Below are 19,542 nucleotides of genomic sequence, written 5' to 3' on the forward strand. Positions count from 1 at the left end.
AAAGATATACCTATTTGAATGCAGAATTCCAAAGAATACAAGGAGAGATAAGAAAGCCTTCCTCAGTGATAAAGACAAAAAAAGAGGAAAACAATAGAATGAGAAAGACTAGAGATCTCTTCAAGAAAATTAGAGATACCAAGGGAATATTTCATGTAAAGATGGGCACAATAAAGGACAGAAATGGTATAGACCTAAGGGAAGGAGAAGATATTAAGAAGAGGTGGCAAAAATACACAGAATTATACAAAAAGATCATCATAACCCAGATAATCACAATGATGTGATCACTCACCTAGAGCCAAACATCCTGGAATGCAAAGTCAAGTGGGCCTTAAGAAGCATCATCAGGAATAAAGGTAGTGGAGGTGATGGAATTCCAGTTGAGCTATTTCAGATCCTAAAAGATGATGCTGTGAAAGTGCTGTACTCAATATGCCAGCAAATATGGAAAACTCAGCAGTGGCCACAGGACTGGAAAAGGTCTGTTTTCATTCCAATCCCTTAGAAAAACAAAGCTAAAGAATGCTCAAACTACCACACAATTGCACTCATCTCACATACCAGCTAAGTAATGCATTAATGCTCAAAATTCTCCAAGCCAGGCAACGATATGTGAACCATGAGATTCCAGATGTTCAAAGCTGGATTTAGAAAAGGCAGAGGAACCAGAGATCAAATTGCCAACATCTATCAGATCATCAAAAAAGCAAGAGAGTTCCAGAAAAATATCTACTTCTGCTTTTTTGAATATGTCAAAGCCTTTGACTGTGTGGATCACAACAACCTGTGGGAAATTCTGAAGGAGTCGGGAATACCAGACCACCTGACCTGCCTCCTGAGAACTCTGTAAAGCAGATCAAGAAGCAGCAGTTAGAACTAAAAATGGAACAACAGACTGATGCCAAATCGTGAAAGGAGTATGTCAAGGCTGTATATTGTCACCCTGCTTGTTTAACTTATATGCAGAATATATCATGAGAAACGCTGGGCTGGATGAAGCAGAAGCTGGAATCAAGATTGCCAGGAGAAATATCAATAACCTCAGATATGCAGATGACACCACCCTTATGGCAGAAAGTGAAGAACTAAAGAGCCTCTTGTTGAAAGTGAAAGAGGAGAGTGAAAAAGTTGGCTTAACGCTCAACATTCAGAAAACTAAAATCATGGCATCCAGTCCCATCACTTCATGGCAAATAGATGGGGAAATAGTGGAAACAGTGACAGACTTTATTTTTTTGGGCTCCAAAATCACTGCAGATGGTTACTAAAGCCATGAAATTAAAAGACGCTTGCTCCTTGAAAGAAAAGTTATGACCAACCTAGACAGCATATTAAAGAGCAGAGACATTACTTTACCAACAAAGGTCCGTCTGGTCAAAGCTGTGGTTTTTCCAATAATCACGTATGGATGTGAGAGTTGGACTAAAAATAAAACTGAGAGCCAAAGATTTGGTCTTCTGAACTGTGGTGTTGGAGAAAACTCTTGAGAGTCCCTTGGACAGCAAGGAGATCCAACCAGTCCATTCTAAAGGAAATCAGTCCATCAGTCCTGGGTGTTCATTGGAAGGACTGATGATGAAGCTGAATTGAAGCTGTAATACTTTGGCCACCTGATGTGAAGAACTGACTCATTTTAAAAGCCCTGATGCTGGGAAAGATTGAAGGTGGGAGGAGAAGGGAACAACAGAGGATGAAATGTTTGGTTGGTATCAGCGACTCAATGGACATGAGTTTGAGTAAACTCCAAGAGTTGGTGATGGACAGGCGTGGTTCGGTCCCTGGGGTTGCAAAGAGTTGGACCTGGCTGAGCGACTGAACTGACTGACTGACTGAGTCATTTAAGTTGTTTTGTTAAATTTCTATATGTGATAGCCAGGTCCTCAATAGTCTTCCATTAATTTCTGAGAATTGTTATCTGTTTGTGACTTTGACATTTTTTCTTTGTATTTTCAGTTTTTCAATAGATATGTTGATGCTCTGTGGTCACATGTTTAATACTAATAACTTTTAAATAATTTTTATCACCCCTTCTCTTCATGTGATTTCTTATTGTCTCTCTTTTTTTCCTTGAAGTGTATTTTGTCTGACATTATTACAGCTGTTCCCTTCCTAAACTTTGTCTGTTATATCTTCCTTTCCTTCCTTCATTTTTAAATTCCTATATAGCTTTCATTTCATAAATATTTCTGGTAAACAACTATAATGCTTCCTAATTTGAAAGCCTCTTTCTTTTATAAATGAATTTAGCATATTCATATTGATGAGAATTAGCAATATGCTGTCATTTTACTTTGTGTTTCCAGGTTATTGTGTGTTCTTTTCCCCCCTTCCTTTCCCACATCTTTTATCTTTTTAATGGAGACTCACATTTCTGTTTTTCCCTGTTAATAACTTGGAAGTCATACTTTGCATTTTAAATTTTCTGTTAGGAGAATTCTTAAATTTTTAACACTGCTAGTGGATCTTGTATTTTTCTGCTAATATCTAGAATTTTAACTACCTCTACTTCACACCCTAAAATACTTCTGTCACCCTTCCCTCTAGCACCTCTTGTGTCAGTGTACTCTGAGGTTTGGATGCCACATTGTAATTTCTTTATCTTTTTCTTATATTTTCGTTTTTTCTTTTTGTATAAGACATAAGACTCAAGAGTGAACTCTGTTTCTTTTTTTAAACTTTCTTCTTTCTTTCTGCCTTCCAACCTTACTTCCCTTACTCCTATTTCTAAGTTTTTTTTTCTTCTTTGCAGAGTATATAGCACGCTGAGTCTTTCAGATTATTTTCACCTCAAGGTGTATTTAGTTGTGTGTATCTTCCACTACCCTTTATACCACCTGCATCACTCGATTTTTTTCCTATTGAGGTCACAAATGTCAGATTTCAGAAATGTTTAAATCCTTCTATTAGGTGGTCTTTGAACCTTGTTTCCATTCTCCACAAAAGAAAAAAAAAAAAGAAAAGAAAACGATAAGGAGGTTATAATCTAGCATCAAAATCTAGGGTTATATCTATATAGGAGGTGCTAGAGGGAAGGAAATATGGAATGAAGGGAAATAAAAAACATTTTAGGGTGTGGGATATTTTAAATTCCAGATATTGGCAGAATAGAAGATCTATGAGTGTTAAAAATTTAAGAATTTTCATCATAGAAAATTTAAAATGAAAAATAAAACTTGCAAATGATAAGAGGGAAAAAATAGAATAAATAAATATGATCCCCCTTTATAAAGAAAGCAGATAAAAGATATGGGGAAAGAGGGCATAACAGTCTAGTGCAGGCTTATAGAACCACTCACTCTTTGCACCCTACCTATCCTATGTATAGGTTTAGGTGTGTGTGTGTTTTTCAGCCAAAGGCTTCAGATTTTATGTATAAAATTACTTTATAGGATTTGAAGAGGAAGGGGGAAGCCTCCCAAATGATCACCTCTGTTATTTCTTCATATTATTTCTTTAGGTGTAGCAACCAGGACAAGGGGATTCAGGGTCAGATGAAGAGAAGAAGGGAAAAAACACAAAAGTCAATTAATGGACTTAGTCTGTATATATGAAGCAAAGCTTTTGCAAACACATAAATATCAAGTGATTAACCTTTGCTCTGTACTTGTTTTTTTAATTGTGTACACTTATTATATATTCTTTTTCATTTTTAGGTCTTGACTCTAATCATGGCCAAACCTTATGAATTTAATTGGCAGAAGGAAGTTCCTTCCTTTTTGCAAGAAGGAGCAGTTTTTGACAGATATGAAGAGGTAAAGGAGTGTTATTAATCTTTTCTCTCAAAACATTATGATTTTTTCATTTTAATTTAATTATGGTATTGAGTAAATAGTGTTTGACATAAGTAAGAACATCTTGGAGATTTATAAGTTGGAATAGTTGGAAAGAGTCAAAGTTATGAGATATAATAATGATAATACTATAATTTATTGAGCACTCTCTCTGCGCCAGCTATAATAAGTATGATGACAGTATAAATTATTGTGTGCTTACTGTGTGCCAGAAAACTTTCTAAGCACTTCCTGTGTATTATTTGTTCAACTCCTTACAATAACCTTATTAGGTCATTGCCACAATTATGCTTATTTTGCAGATGGGTTTCATGGAGTAATAGTTTTTGCTTGATGAAGTGCTTCAGGCATTCTTTCCTCATAAGACTTTCTATTTGTCATAAATATAATAGCGCTCAGACTTTGTACTGGTGACTTGCTTTGCTCGTCTCATTTATACAGACCAATTTGACTAAAGCTTTGCTTTGCATACTTCCACTTCTACTGTTTATTGCTTGTGCCCTTGCAAGGTGTCAGTGGCTCCAGATTTTCTAGAAACCAGGGGCTTGAGTTCATCAATTTATTCAGAAAGTTTAGGTAGGTGAGTGGAAACCTTCTTTGCATTGTTAATATCTTGTTTTTCTTAGATTTTACTTGAATTTGAAGTGAGCTGGGGAGGGAAATGTGATGAAACTGTATTGCCGCTATAGTGAACTAAGATGCAAAACTTGTTCACACTTCATGTAGAGAGAGTCACAATTGGTTCCTTTCAGAATCCATGGAATATATTGTATGTGGCCTCCCAGGGCTTCAGATCATCAGGCTTTTCTCATGAGATCTGTGCACACAACTCAGTGATTTGTTGACTTGGTTTTTCCACAGTGTGTAGCATGATGCTCTCTAGGTTTGTACCATAGTTGCTTTGTGTAAACAAAATTGAGGAAAGGAAAGGATAGACTCAAATGTGGTCAGTGTTCTCTGTACTGAATCAGCGTATTGGGGTGACAGTTACTTATATGACGGAAGCGTTACTGCTTCTCTGAAAGAACAGCTAACTGCATTCTGCTATGAGAAGAAAGAGAAAACAATTTTCTACCACCTAGACGCAACCACTGTTAACTCTTTGGTAGTTTTTTTCCAATCTTTTTCTACTCTTTTTGTTTTTCCTCTTCCATCATTATAGAGTAATCTTTTGAAAATGTAAATCAGACCTCTTCTTCCTCTATTTAAAATGCTTCCATGACTCGCTATTGTATTGTAGGATGAAGGAAATTCATCAGAATGAAATACAAGGCCTTCCATAATTTGACTGCTACCTTATTCTCCAATCTTGTTCCCCACTAGTTTTCTACACACATTCTTGGTTTTAACACTAACAATACACTTACAATTTCCCCAATGAACTATTCTATTTCATGCTTTGTATATATTCTGCTGCCTTTTCCTGAAATGTACTTATCCCTCCTTGTTTCACTGGTCAACTCCTATTCATCCTTCAGAACCCAAAGTAGAAATCTTTACTCTTTAATATCTTTGTTGACCCATTCAATAAGAATTGATCATTCCTCTGTGCTACTTCTAATGTACCCTTGCACATATTACACTGTACTCACCTTTTTATTTAATTTTTTCATCTCTCGTAGTGTACCCTGAGTTTCTTGAGGTCAAGGGTCATATTTTACTTATCTTTTTCTCTACAGGGACTAGCAGAATGTCTGCAACTGCCAAACTCGCTGAATACGTCTAGTATCTAATGTCAAAAGGGATTTTAGACGTAATTGATCCCAACCCAGTCTGGTTTTATTATAGCTTGTACATTTTCTTGATAATTGAAAAGGTGAGAGGACATAGTAATCCCTGAGATCCATATGAAAATCTGTACTTCAACACATTCAAAATATTAGGCTAAATCATATCACATTTTCATCTTTTAGATTAAAAATTATCAATATCAACAATTTGATATAGTTCAAACCTAAGTGAAGAAGTGAAAGTCACTCAGTTGTGTCCGACTATTTGCGACCCCATGGACTGTATAATCTGTGGAGTTCTCCAGGCCAGAAATCTGGAGTGAGTAGCCTTTCCCTTCTCCAGGGGATCTTCCCAACCCAGGGATTGAACCCAGGTCTCCTGCTTTGCAGGTGGATTCTTTATCAGCTGAGCCACCAGGGAAGCCCAAGAATACTGGAGTGGGTAGCCTGTCCGTTCTCCAGGGGATCTTCCCGACCCAGGAATCAAACCGGGGTCTCCTGCATTGGAGACAGATCCTTTACCAACTGAGCTATGAGGGAAGCCCACAAAGTAAATTCACTTGCCTACTTTTGCCCACTTCTCACACCTTGGCAAAGAAAGCCAAGACTAGCTTGGATGCATTTCCAAGCTTTCTCCCAGGTACGCCAGGTCTAGACAGTACCCATGCCACCACGATGATGGCAATTGACCTTCATTGTGAGCTGACAACAGACATCTCTAGACATCTCAGAATCTGCTAGAGTATCCCAAAAGATTTGCAGTTTTCTGAGGCAGTTTCCCGAGGCAGTTTCCCAGGCTCTGAAAATCTAGAGGATAATTTAAAATACTTGCTGGCTTTCAGTTCCTCAGAGAAGGTCATGTTGTAGAGAGTAAGTGTAGTCACTGGCTGAGTGTTTCTTTTGTTGTCATATAAACAGGAACCTCGGAGAAGGCAATGGCACCCCACTCCAGTACTCTTTCCTGGAAAATCCCATGGATGGAAGAGCCTGTTAGGCTGTAGTCCATGGGGTCGCAAAGAGTCAGACATGACTGAGCGACTTCACTTTCACTTTTCACTTTTACGCTTTGGAGAAGCAAATGGCAACCCACTCCAGTGTTCTTACCTGGAGAATCCCAGGGACGGTGGAGCTGGTGGGCTGCCGACTATGGGGTCACACAGAGTCAGACACGACTTAGCAGTAGCAAGCAGAAACCTATTAGAGAAAAAGTACCTTTTTTTGGATGAATTGTAATGTGATTTGATAAACTGTAAGTTTATCATCATCCAATCATTTTTATTTCTCATGGTGGTTTTTTTGTTTTGGTTATTAATAATTACAACTCACTTATATTTAGAAAATACTGATGACCTGCTTTCTTCCAGGTTCCTCTGAAAATGAGATAAAGCTAGAAGAAAAGAAATCTTAACAAGTATTAAATATAATCTCATTAAGCTTTCAACTTTCTTTAGAGCTATTTTACTAGAATGACAAGTAAAAACATTTTAGCTTCATAAAGTAAATATATCTCTTCATGAAACGTATAACATTGGTGTTGACCTTAAAAATAAAAGTTATTTTACCAGCAAATGTGTGTTTATTTAGGAATAGCAGAGGAATTGCAATTTGAGACAAACAAGCTATAGTAAAAGCCGTCGACAAGGGCGCTTCCCTGGTGGTTCAGCGGTTCAGACTCTGCCTTCCAGGGTAGGGATGCTGGTTCCCTCCCTGGCTAGGAAACTACAGTCCCACCTGCCATGTGGCCAGAAGTCCAGGAAAGGTAAAGTGGAAGAAATACTGTAACAAATTCAAGAAAGACTTAAAAAAAAAAGCCGTGGACAAGTCCAGCTAATGAAGGAGGGCAACAGTATTGTGGAGAGAAAAAGGAAGTTGGGAAGGGTTGTTTTGAATAAAAATCCACTGGAGAAAAGTGACAGGAGGGAAGCGGCTGCCGCTCACGGGCGATCTGCTGGGCTGGGTGACTGACTGCTCGTGGGAGGGGCCACGTAATGTCTTTTCCTTTGGGGGGCTGTCTGTATTCTTTTGATGGTTCTCTGCAGTGATGATTCTTCTCTGTAACTGATAATTCTGAGGCAGTTTCCCAGGCTCTGGAAATCTAGAGGATAATTAGAAAAGACTTCCTGGCTTTCAGTTCCTCAGAGAAGGTCATTTCAAAGAGGTTAAATGTAGTTACATCCAGTGGTGGCTTGTGAGAGCTCCCCCTCCTGGCCTCCCAACTCCGTTTTATTGAGGTTTCTCTTTATTAATTTTCAAATCAGAAAGCCAGAGTGTTTCAAACAGACTGTAGCCAGTTTTTCTTATTACAGTTTATCCTTGAACAACACAGGTTTGAACAAGAACAGCTTCATGGTACACTTTTACACAGATTTCTTTTTCAGTAAATACCTACCATTTGTTGTTGTTTAGTTCTAAGTCGTGTCCAACTCTGCAGCCCCATGGGCTGTAGCCTGCCAGGCTCCCCTGTTCGTGGGATTTCCCAGGCAACAATACTGGAGTGGGTTGCCATTTCCTTCTCCAGGGGATCTTCCCGACCCAGGAATCAAACCCACATCTCTTGCATCTCCTGCATTGGATTGTTTCCCACCGTGCCACCGGGGAAGCCCAAAATACCTACCATAGAACCTTGCAGTCCTCAGAGGGCTGAATCTTTGAATGTGAAACAGTGGATATGGAGGCCTGACTGTAAAGTTATAGTCAGATTTTTTATTCCACTGAAGTTGGCACCCCTAAAATCCCATGTTGTTCAAGGGTCAACTGTAGTTTCCTATCTTGTAAAAGTTGGTTCTTTGGAGCCACAGCCATCAAAATATTCAAGGCAACAAAATATAAATAAATAAGGTTTGTTCCTACAGTTTTTTGCCTGAACATCAGTGAGAAATGACAACTGACAGCAAGTGGGAGGAACAGGAATTAGAGAAAACAGAACGTGATCATCCCACAAACGCCACAGCAAAGGGACCTTTTGTGAAGGAAGGGGTGAGTGCCTTCAGCACCGTATGGCAGCTAACGTTATCATGATGGCTCAAAGGACTGGGTAAACATTAAACTGTGTTCCTCATGTCAGTTTAAAGAAGGCAGGGAAGTGTTCAAATCAGTGGGTGAGCATTCACTAGGTCAGATTAAAAAAATAAAAATACTTACTAGACACTGTTTTAAAAATATGTTTTCTTTTGACAAGAAATGTAACCAGTGCAACTGTATTTAAGTATTATTTTATTATTTCTGCTGAAGGATTTCTTTTGAGGTAGCCCCAAATTTCAGAAACCGCAGCCTGTGTTGTAGCCTCTGATTGTATTCTCATGCCGCTTCAGATCTTTTTATCTAACTTTACTTGACTTTTAAATTACTTACATGCAAAACCTGTTTTGTTTCCTAAGTAATGCAACAAGTGTTGCAAAAATCTTCAGACATTTCTCTCCCCTGGGAGAAACGGCAGTGCACATGCAACCCACATGTTTCTAATTCCGCTGGCTTCCTGACTTCCCTGCCCTTTATTAAGAGGCTGAAGACCCCATCTCCTGGCTATGAGAACCCTCCCCAGCCTTTCCTAGAATTCCTCGGTACTTAAAGCATCCTTGAAATACTCATCTCCTCAGTGCGTGCCTTCTATTTTTATTATCACTACTCTTAAGTATATCGTCTGACCTACTTCATTTTTTAACTTTGTGGCTGCACTGTGCCTCGTGCGGGATCCCATTTCCCCAAACAGGACAGACCCCATGGCCTCCAAGTGGACGCGTGGGGTCTCAGCTGCTGGGCCTCCGGGGAAGCCCTCCTCACTGCTTTCTCGCCACTCTGCTCCCAGAACGGTCTGCTGCTCTCATTTCTCTCTCCCTAAACATTACGTGCCCACACCTCAGGAACAAGGATGCTATGTCAAATGGGCCTTTATCCAAGGTTTGGTGGGAGCAGAGCCGAAGTCCAGCACACAGCAGGACACAGTAGGGATCCTGAGGAATAAATTTCAGTCGGGCCGACAGGTGTCTCTGTCACCGCCTTCTTCACCCCTCTCTTCCAACAGACCTGTTGCTGTTTCTCTTCTTTCACTTTTTGATCTCTCCCTCAGAATCCCTTTCTAATTCATAATTCACCCTTTTCCTTTCTCCCCATGTGAAATTCCTCTTCTCCAAATGAAAACAACAAAAACGCCCCCTCAAACCAAGGAGGAACATGGGAAATTCTGGTCCTTTCTCACCCTGTGCAGTGTGGCTCTCGGCCCAGCTCACACTCTTGCATCCAGACTCTTGTGAGACCTCACGTTTGCATAATTTTGAAAGAGAACGGATGTACTTAAACAGACCAAAAGTTTGAAGACGTTTATCCCTTGAAAGCAAAGTGGTCTGTTGTCCTCGAGAAGTGGTCACCAGCAGAAATTTGCAATGATGGACATGGTCTGTATCCTGACTGCTCTTAGCACATGTTAAGGGGATTGTGATACATGATTGGTAATCTCAGGGTTTTTCCCTCCTGTTTGTGGCTGTCACTGAGTTGCTAAAGTGTATCCGACTCTTTGCAACCCCATGGACTGCAGCCCCCCAGGCTCCTCTGTCCATGGAATTCTCCAGGCAAGAAGACTGGAGTGGGTTGCCATTTCCTTCTCCAGGGGATCTTCAAGACCCTGGGTCTCCTGCTTGGCAGGTGAACTTTTTACCCCTGAGCCACCTGGGAAGCCCCTTTCCCTCCCAACCCAAGTACAAAATCTAGACTGCACTTATTTTTCTTAGAGTGCAACAGTTTCTCTTTAGCAAAATTAATTTAGTTTGGCATTTGAAAAAAAAACAAAAATGTGGCCAGCGGGACTGAGGAACTGAGTTTATTAATCTTAATGTTAATTAAAATTTACATAGCTAGATGTGGCTGGTGGCTATCTTGTTGGACAGCACAATTTTCTAGACAATCAACTCAAACTACAGGCAGATTTTAAAATACCATCCTCTTTTCCCAATGCGCAGAAGGAACTCTCAGCTCACTTAACTGGAATCTACAGCTTCATCAGCCGTTTCTTCTCAGTGGTAGCTGGAGCGGGGATTTAGATATCTCATTAGAGGACTCCCCTCAGCTACTACTCTCTGCATATCCCAGACCCCGGCGTGGGCTGGGATGCCCTTTTCCTCACCTGGGGACTTGCATCTGAGGCAAGCTGCCCAGATGGAGTGCCTTTTCTGGCTAAGCTTGGTGTTTATTAGCCCCTCCTACTGAAACCCTCAGCAGCTTCCCTTGCACACAGACATCACAAGTGCTGCTAGGAAAACAGAAACAGTTAAGGCAGTTGTCGATCTCGGAGGCATACGGAAGTGCCGGATCAATAGAAGCTGAAGTAGCCTAGTTTCCAAGGCAGCTCTGAAGCCGAGCTGTAGGCCTCAGGGATGCTCCCAAAGGCCCAGGCAGCCTGCACACCCTAGGCTGTCCATTACTGCAGCGAGGAGTCGTCCACGTGTAATGTTCAAAAAGCTAGAAGCACCACCCTCGCAGAATGTACTTTGACTTGCATATTTACTTAGCTCTTCAGGGACGACACGAGCAGGAGGATAGGGCTAGTTGTGAGAGCACCAGTGGAGGAGAGACGAGGCGCTTTGTCAGGCAGAGGCTAAACCAGCCACTGCCTGTGCTGTGCTGTCACTTCAGTCGTGTCCGACTCTTTGCAGCCCCATGGACTGTGGTCCTCCAAGCTCTTCTGCCCATGGGATTCTCCAGGCAAGAATCCTGGAGTGGGTTGCCATTTCCTTCTCTGGGGATCTTCCCCTCCCAGGGATTGAACTGATGTCTCTTAAGTCTTTGCATTGGCAGGTGGATTCTTTCCCACTAGCACTACCTGGGAAGCCCATGTCCCTGCCCTAGAGAACAATAAATTCCCTGGACTCAACTGATGGACCAGTACTTAAGACTTCACCTTCCAACGCAAGGATATGGGTACGCTTCCTGGTTGGGAAGCTAAGATCCCACACGCCTCACAGCTAAGGAACCAATACATAAAGCAGAGACAATACTGTAAGAAATTCAATAAAGACTTTGAAAATGGTTCACATTAAAAAAAAAAAGGGACGTTCTTCTATAGAAATAAATCATCCTTGGAGAGGCCCTCTAGACATTGCTCCTGTAAAATATGTAAAGGATGTTGATACATAGACATCTTTTTATCTCATTCTCAGGTTTTAGATAGTTTAAACTGAACTGTACCCACGGAGTCAGGACACCTGGCTCAAAATGTAGAGAGTGGAATTGTAGCCTATTGCTTACATTTACAGTGATGGATGCTTACAGGGTCATGATAATGATAATAACAATTACAATCACATTCATTAGTCTTTTGATGCTTAGAGCCAACCTAACAGTAGACATGAAAGTTAATTATTATTGACAGAACAGAATGAAAAAAACCCTGTTAACTTTGTCAGTGCAAAGTAAAGGTACAGACAGATCTTGGAAAGTAGAACTGGTTGGAGTCAGAGGAAAAACCAGAGGCTTAATAGTCTCAGTGGGAGGAAATGTTGATAGTTAGTTGATGGTGCATGAAATAGAGACTTGTGTCCATTATTTGCAGACAATCACAAAACCAAGTCTAGTATAACTTCACATTGGGAAAGGGGAGGAGAAGTAGGGAAATGAGTTCAGTGGAGTTCCATTTCTGAATTTTTATCCTAAGGAACCTATCACTACGTGTGCCTGGTAGATGACTAGCTCTGTTATTGGCTACATCCTGCTGTCTTCAGATGCCAGGCCCTGCTAGAACTGGACACATAAAACAAAACAAAAAACGTGGCATGTCACTCTTCCATCCACTGAGGTGCACCCAGGCGTCTCGGTCTGATGTTGCAGGCCCTTGGCATGCAGCCCGCGGTGTCCTTCCCCCGCCCCAGCCCCGCTCTGTTTCCTGTGATAGGGAAGCAGTGGGTTGTGCTTCTTGTGGGGCCAGGCACCCCCTGGGCAGTGGGTCTGGGGGACCGAAGGAGGCCTCAGAGAGCAAGCCCCCTTTGGGTTGGGTGAGTCCATCAGTGAATCGAAGCACAGCTGAGATGAGGGAAGGGTCCGCCCTTGTGCAGGGGCCCGGGTGTGGGATGCAGGGTGGTTTGTGCAGCCGCTGTCAGGGAGGGTGAAGGCAGGAGCTTCAGCTGCAGAGATGAGCAGTGTCCCCCCAGAAATGCTCTACTCTCCAGAAAGGCACTGGCGCTAGATCCTGAAAGCACTGTGAATCGTTTTGTGCGTGTGTGTTTTAAGCAGGAAAAGAGTAAGGTCTGAATACGACCGAAAAGTGGATATGCCTGATTACTTGTGACTGGGAATGTAGAGGTGGGATTGAATGACTAGCTGAACAGTCATTTAGACACAGAGGACATCACAGAAGAGGTTCAGGGTGGAGATGAATTAGAAGATTTCCTAACCCATGGGTGTAGAAGGTAAGGAAGAGTAAGGAGGGTGAAACATGATTGGGATTTCTAGTCCAAGAACCTGGTGGGTTCTGATGCTGGCAAAGAGAGGGCCAGAGAATGGGTAATTATGGATGTACTAATGTGGTTCTTCTTCCTAAAATGAACAGTATTTATCATTATATGTCCTGTTGTACCCAAGAAACGGCTTGCATGTATAGAAATCACCTAGGTTTTAGTTAAAAATAAATTGCTCAGAAAGGGAGTTGACAAACATAATAAATTACCCAAGAGGGTGAACAAATGGAGACATTCTATTCCTTTCTCCACCCTCCACTCCCAGGGCCATTGTTGGCATCCTGGCGGGAGTAGGCATCGTGAGTGGGGGCATGATGTATAAACAGAAATCTGAGAAGTAGGCAGAAGCCTCATCATGTACAGCAGTTCTGAAAGTGTCATCCCCAAACAAGCATTATCAGCATCACCTAGAACCTTACTACAAATGTAGACTCTAGAGACTCCCCCAGTCGTCCACTGGTTAAGAATCTGCCTGGCAATGCAGGGGACACCAGTTCAGTCCTTGCCGGGGAACTAAAAGTCCACGTGCTCCAAGCCACTAAGAGCCCGTGCACCCAACACAGCCAGAAATAATGCTTTTTTAAGAAAAGAAATAAATGCAGATTCTCAGGCCCATCTCATAGACACTCTGGGGATGGGTCCAGCAGCATATGTTTTAACACGTCCTTCAAGAGACTTGGACACACACTTGAGTGTGAGACTCAGAGGTTGTAAGATGGGGATGGGGAGCTTGGATTTCTTCCTGAGTGTTATGGGAAGCTGTTTTCAACAAGGACTGATGTGCTCTGGTTTACGTTCCGGTAACAGTTTAGCTGTGCAGAGAATGGATTTATAAGGGGAGAGGGAGGGCACTTGGGATCCAGAGTCAGGTTCAAGAACACCAGAAGTCTGATTTAAGGAAGGTGAGTTGGAGTCTTAGTTCTTCCTCTTACTGGGTGTTTCCACACAGGCAATTCTCTTCACATCTCAGTGCTAAACAAGGGGAGCTAGGAAGACAGAAGTGTCTGGAGAGTGTGCGCTTCACCTGGGGAGTCTCTGAGGTCCCTCCCGCCGCCCTCACAGTCGGCCTGCTGTCATCGCCTTGTGGCTTCTTCCCCATTTGATGGAACAAGTGCCTCCAGAGCCTGACCGCTCAATCCCTTAATCCTGCTGCAACAAAGCTGTGGGAACTATTGTCAGTCAGGCTTTTTGCAAGAACACCCAGGCCTGTTCCTTCCTCTTGACCAGCCTTTGAAACAACCTTGCTGATAATGTCATTTGTGCCCTCAAACTACCAGAGCTTAGAGCCCATTAGCAACCAGAGCAGAAGGTCTTTAATCAAAGGTCTGTATCGTTTGGCAAGTTCTTGGAAATAAGTGGACTGGAAGGCAAAAGAATCTGATTGGAGCCTTGACCCTGACATTTACAAGTTACAACCTTGGGCCAGTCCTTTCATCTGTCTCTGTGGGCTTCTAGGAGTAGAAAATTGTGGGAAGGTAAGTACCTGGTGAAACTAATGCAAGATCAAGGTATTTTAGTCAGGTTTGTGCAGACTCATCTTGGTGCTGACTTTCTGTGTTCTTCATGACCACAAAACTCCCTGGAGCTAGGCTCCATGGAAGTCCTTATTTCTCAGAAGTTTCTGCTTTTAATTAGATGAGGGAAGCTCTGACAAGGCTTCTTTCTGCACCTGTTGATTTTCATTTGCTTTCGGCTCAGAATAATCCATTTGTGAAGGGGCATATATTGGGATGGCATGTTCTAACATCTTTCAGTGGTTTCAGACAGCAGCCATTTATTAATAAGGATACATAAGAATGAATAGCGTGTTAATTTTTATGGTCATTTCTTAATTATAGCCTTTGATTCTGCAGGTTAGCCATCTGGGCTGGACTGGGCGCACTCAAATGTTTGCTGGTCCAACTGGGGGGGGCCGATTGATTTAAAATGGTCTAAAGGACCATCTCATCTCCACCCTACCTAGTCTGTCAACTTCCTGCAAGCAGATGGGACAGGCTGTTTCCTGCTTGTGTCTGCTGACTGCTGTAGACCAAAGCAGGTGGGGACCTTGGAAGGGGCTGCCACGTCACCTTGCAAGGAGTGTATTTTCAGGGAAGGGTGAAGGGATATGGCCCTCTCTGCAATCAACCACCGTTATCGTAGGTAGTCTTTATGTAGTTAGCCATTTCACATTGGAAATGCATAGAACACACTTTTTCTGAAAAGGACTAGATATTATATATTTCAAGTTTTGCAAAGTCAAACGGTCTTTGTCATGACTATTTTGTAGCATGGCAGCAGTCATAGAACGTTCAACAGTCCATAGATGAGTGAATGGGCTAAGTTCCAAGAAAAGTTTATTTTCAAAAGCATGGGCTATGGTTTGCAGACACCTAGCTTAAAAGACAAATAAGGATACATAGGAATGAATAGCACATTAATTTTGATGGTCATGATGATACTTTCAGTTTTGGGTAATTACTTTTAGCTCCATCATTTTCCCTTATGAATGCCTTATTAAATTTTCAGTTTAGTCATCCTCAACTTCTTTTTTTCTCTGTAATTACGTCAGCTTTTGCTGCATAATCAATTACCCTTGTCTTTCTTTTCTAAGATGCTGTAGTTGTGTTTGTCTCACTTTTATATTTTTTTGCCTCTCTGTGAGGTTTCTTTGGGTTTATATTTCTTCATTTGTTCACTGAGGTAGAAGATAACTGTATTCTCTGGAGGAATAGAATCATCTCACCCGTGAAACAGCGTCTGAGTCAGTCTCATGGAAAACTCTAATACTGGAGATTCATGCTCTTCAAGGGCGCAGGAAAGACTTATTTATGGGAAGATGAGACACACGTCCACTAGGAAACTAGAGGAGGAGATCTGGGCTGGCTTGATTTTTAAGGAGTCTTGATGTATAAGGAGCTGTTGAAAACAAAATGTATCAATACAACACGAGAAGAAATAAATCATAAGTATGCGAAGAGCGAACTCACTGGAAAAGACCCTGATGCTGGGAATGACTGAAGGCAAAAGGAGAAGAGGGCAGCAGAGGATGAGACGGTTGGATAGAATCACTGCCTCGATGAGCTTGGGCAAACGGCGGGAGACGGTGAGGGACAGGGAGGCCTGGTGTGCTGCAGACCATGGGGCTGTAAAGAGTCTGACATGACTTAGCAACTGAACAACAACAACAAAATAAAATATAAGGAGCTAGTTACTTAGATTTCTAGAGTATCACTGTGCTATGCTAAAGGACTTAGTTAAAATTCAGTGGCTAAAATGACCGTGCTTGTTTATTTCTTTTAACATGTTTTAAAATTGAAATATAGTTGATTTACAGTGTCATGTTAGTTTCCTGGGGACAGTGCTAGTTTGGGTTTTTTTGCCTTTTCCTATCTGACGTGTGAATAGGAAAGGGCACCGTGTTTGCTCCTTCAAGCCTTGTTTACGGCTGCAGGGGAGCGGGAGCTCAGTGTGTGCCCGGGTGGCCTTTAATTAGGGCTGATAGGTGCAGCCTGTGGTTCTCCAGGCTGATGGTGAAGGGGCCCCAAGGACATCCTGGCGGCATTCTCTTCGGGATGGCTTTCTGTTCATGCGTGTGGCCTGGCCATTAAGTTAATAAGAGTTCATCCAAGTATGAACGAATGAACAGTCAAATGAAATATACAGCATATTTTAAAGTGAATCATTTTGAAGTCCCTTCTCAAGTAAGAAAATGGCCTTTCTTTAAGCTCAATTTCTTGTGAATTCCCTCATCCTAAAAATGGTGATGAACGTTTTTGTTGTTACTTCTGGTTTGGTTGTTTTTATGGAAGACATGTTTCATTGCTTATGTTCTCTGAGAAAGAGCAGTAAGTGATGTTGAAGCAGGGGCTTAGTTCCTTGCCCAGGAATTGATCCTGTGTAGTCTGAATGAAAACCAGAAATTCTAGTAGCTAGTCCACCAACGGGTTAGAGGCTAGAAGGAAAGTGGTCCTGGCTCTTGCCCCATTTGAAATCAAGAATGTTTCAAGGAGGCAAAAGCTATAAAAATGGGTACAAAGTTTATTATTAGCACAGCACAACTTGTGGGAATGCACACAGGGAAATAGTCTATTTAAGACAGAATCAGACTTCCCTGACAGTGCTGCTGCTGCTAAGTCACTTCAGTCGTGTCTGACTCTGTGCGACCCCATAGACGGCAGCCCACCAGGCTCCCCAATCCCTGGGATTCTCCAGGCAAGAACACTGGAGTGGGCTGCCGTTTCCTTCTCCAATGCATGAAAGTGAAAAGTGAAAGTGAAGTGACTCAGTCGTGTCCGACTCTCTGCAACCCCATGGACTGCAGCCCACCAGGCTCCTCCATCCATGGGATTTTCCAGGCAAGAATAATGGAGTGGGTTGCCATCCCCTGATAGTGAGTGGTTAAGAATACGCCTGCCAGTCCAGGGTTCACCGGTTCCATCCCTGGTCTGGGAAAATCCCACATGCTTCCGAGGAACTAATCCCGTGTGCCGCAACGCCAGAGCCCATGTGCTGCAGCTACGGAAGCCTGCAGGCCAAGAGCCTGTGCTCTGTGCAGCGAAGAGAAGCCACTGCAGTGAGAAGCCCACACCTGCAGTGGCGTAGCACCTGCTTGCTGCAGCTAGAGAAAGACCGTGCACAGTAACAAAGACCCAGCGCAGCCAAAAATAAATACCTGCTGAAAACCTTAGTAACCAAAGACCAGAGCACACATGCACAGACCAGAAACTCACACCCAGAGAGAGAGCAGGGGCGTCCTCCCTAATGAGGGGGAGCCCAGCAGAGGAGCATTTAAATCATTTATGTATGACGGTTCTTCTGTCTTTGTTTACCTTTGTACAGTTATCTCACTTCTTTTTCACACCTGACCTGTCCTCAGGCCCTCCCTAAGATGCGTGAGCCTGTTTCTGCCAAGAGGGATTCCGGTGCAGAGGCCGATAGGAAGCTTGACCTCACTTACTATGGGGTGGCGCCCCCTCCTTTCTGACCCCCAAGGACCTTTCTGTGCAGTCAGGGAGGTTTCCTTGACTTCGTAAGTGGTCGTCTCTTCAGTCCAGCTGTCCTCAGTCCTTTATTGTGCCCATCTTTGCATGAAATGTTCCCTTGGTATCTCTAATTTTCTTGAAGAGATCTCTAGACTGTCCCATTCTATTGTTTTTTTCTATTTCTTTGCATTGATCACTGAGGAGGGCTTTCTTATCTCTCCTTGCTATTCTTTGGAACTCTGCATTCAAATGGTTATATCTTTCCTTGTCTCCTTCGCCTTTTGCTTCTCTTCTTTTCAGAGCTATTTGTAAGGCCGCCTCAGACAACCATTTTGCCTTTTTGCATTTCTTTTTCTTGGGGATGGTCTTGATCACTACCTTCTGTACAATGTCACAAACCTCCATCCATAGTTCTTCAGGCACCCTGTCTATCAGATCTAATCCCTTGAATTGAATTTGTCACTTCCACTGTATAATCGAAAGGGATTTGATTTAGGTCATACCTGAATGGTCTAGTGGTCTTCCCTACTTTCTTCAATTTAAGTCTGAAATTGGCAATAAGGAGTTTATGATCCGAGCCACAGTCAGCTCCTGGTCTTGTTTTTGCTGACTGTATAGAGCTTCTCCATCTTTGGCTGCAAAGAATATAATCAATCTGATTTCAGTATTGACCATCTGGTGATGTCCTTGTGTAGAGTCGTCTCTTGTGTTGTTGGAAGAGGGTGTTGCTATTACCAGTGCATTTTCTTGCATTTCTCTGTTAGCCTTTGCCCTGCTTCATTTTGTACTCCAAGACCAAATTTTCGCATTACTCCAGGTATTTCTTGAAACATTTATTTGTAAATATGTGTGACTAGGAGAAGAAAAAGAGAAAACTGCCTACCTATTGAAAAAAAAACTTTCTGAAGTTCATTAATGAAAGCTGTTTAACTCTTTTAGTCATCCATTTGCTTTATCTATTTTAGACCACAGTTATTATATTACTACAGCCAGGAGTTCTTAATTTGATTCTGTTAAAGAAATTACAAATATAAATATTTTTCATATATTTTCCCCTAAGAGCAAATAAGCACTGCTAAAAGCCCTGATACCTCTACGTTATGACCAGTGAAAATCACCATTTAAGGTTAAAAACTTTTCATTAACTCTAAATTTTGGGGGGGAAACCCCACACAACTAGATAAAAAATACTATGAATGAAAGGTAATTTTACATTTTTTACTGAAATCTTTTATTTCTTACTATTTAAATTTACAGTAACTTTTTTGTTAAAAATTTTATGAAGTATAGTTGACTTGCAGTGTGAATTTATTTTTTATTTAGCTTTTAATTAACATGGAACTCTGACTCACAGTGTTGTGTTAGGTCCAGGTGTACAGCTGAGTGAGTCGATCAAACACACACATATTTCCATTCTTTTTCAGATTCTTTCCCTATATAGGTTATCACAGAATAATGAGCAGCGTTTCCGGTGCTGTTACATTTCCTTTCAATAAATAGAAATAGACATAAAATATCCTCAAAAGGGAAGCTTGTAACTGATCCTGAATGTTGATTCTGATAAATTAATAAAAACACACTAATTATAATAATGTGTGCCAAATCAGTTCAG

At 41.9% G+C, this 19,542-nt stretch overlaps 1 protein-coding gene across 6 annotated transcripts in view; it reads left to right on the plus strand.

The window, feature by feature from the left end:
• The window catches only part of PLCB4 (phospholipase C beta 4), a 451,857-nt gene that overhangs the window by 269,297 nt on the left and 163,018 nt on the right, over nt 1-19,542 (plus strand). For 5 of the 6 annotated variants that reach the window (XM_065920857.1, XM_065920858.1, XM_065920854.1 and 2 more), the window contains exon 4: nt 3,657-3,755. The exons of the other annotated variant lie outside the window; for it this stretch is intronic. In XM_065920857.1, the coding sequence (XP_065776929.1) occupies nt 3,672-3,755 (84 nt within the window). In that variant the 5' untranslated portion in view covers nt 3,657-3,671. The remainder of the gene's footprint in view (nt 1-3,656; nt 3,756-19,542) is intronic. 6 annotated transcript variants of the gene reach the window in all.

This window comes from Muntiacus reevesi, chromosome 2 (assembly GCF_963930625.1).
Source record: "Muntiacus reevesi chromosome 2, mMunRee1.1, whole genome shotgun sequence".
NCBI classification, from domain to species: Eukaryota; Metazoa; Chordata; class Mammalia; order Artiodactyla; family Cervidae; genus Muntiacus; species Muntiacus reevesi.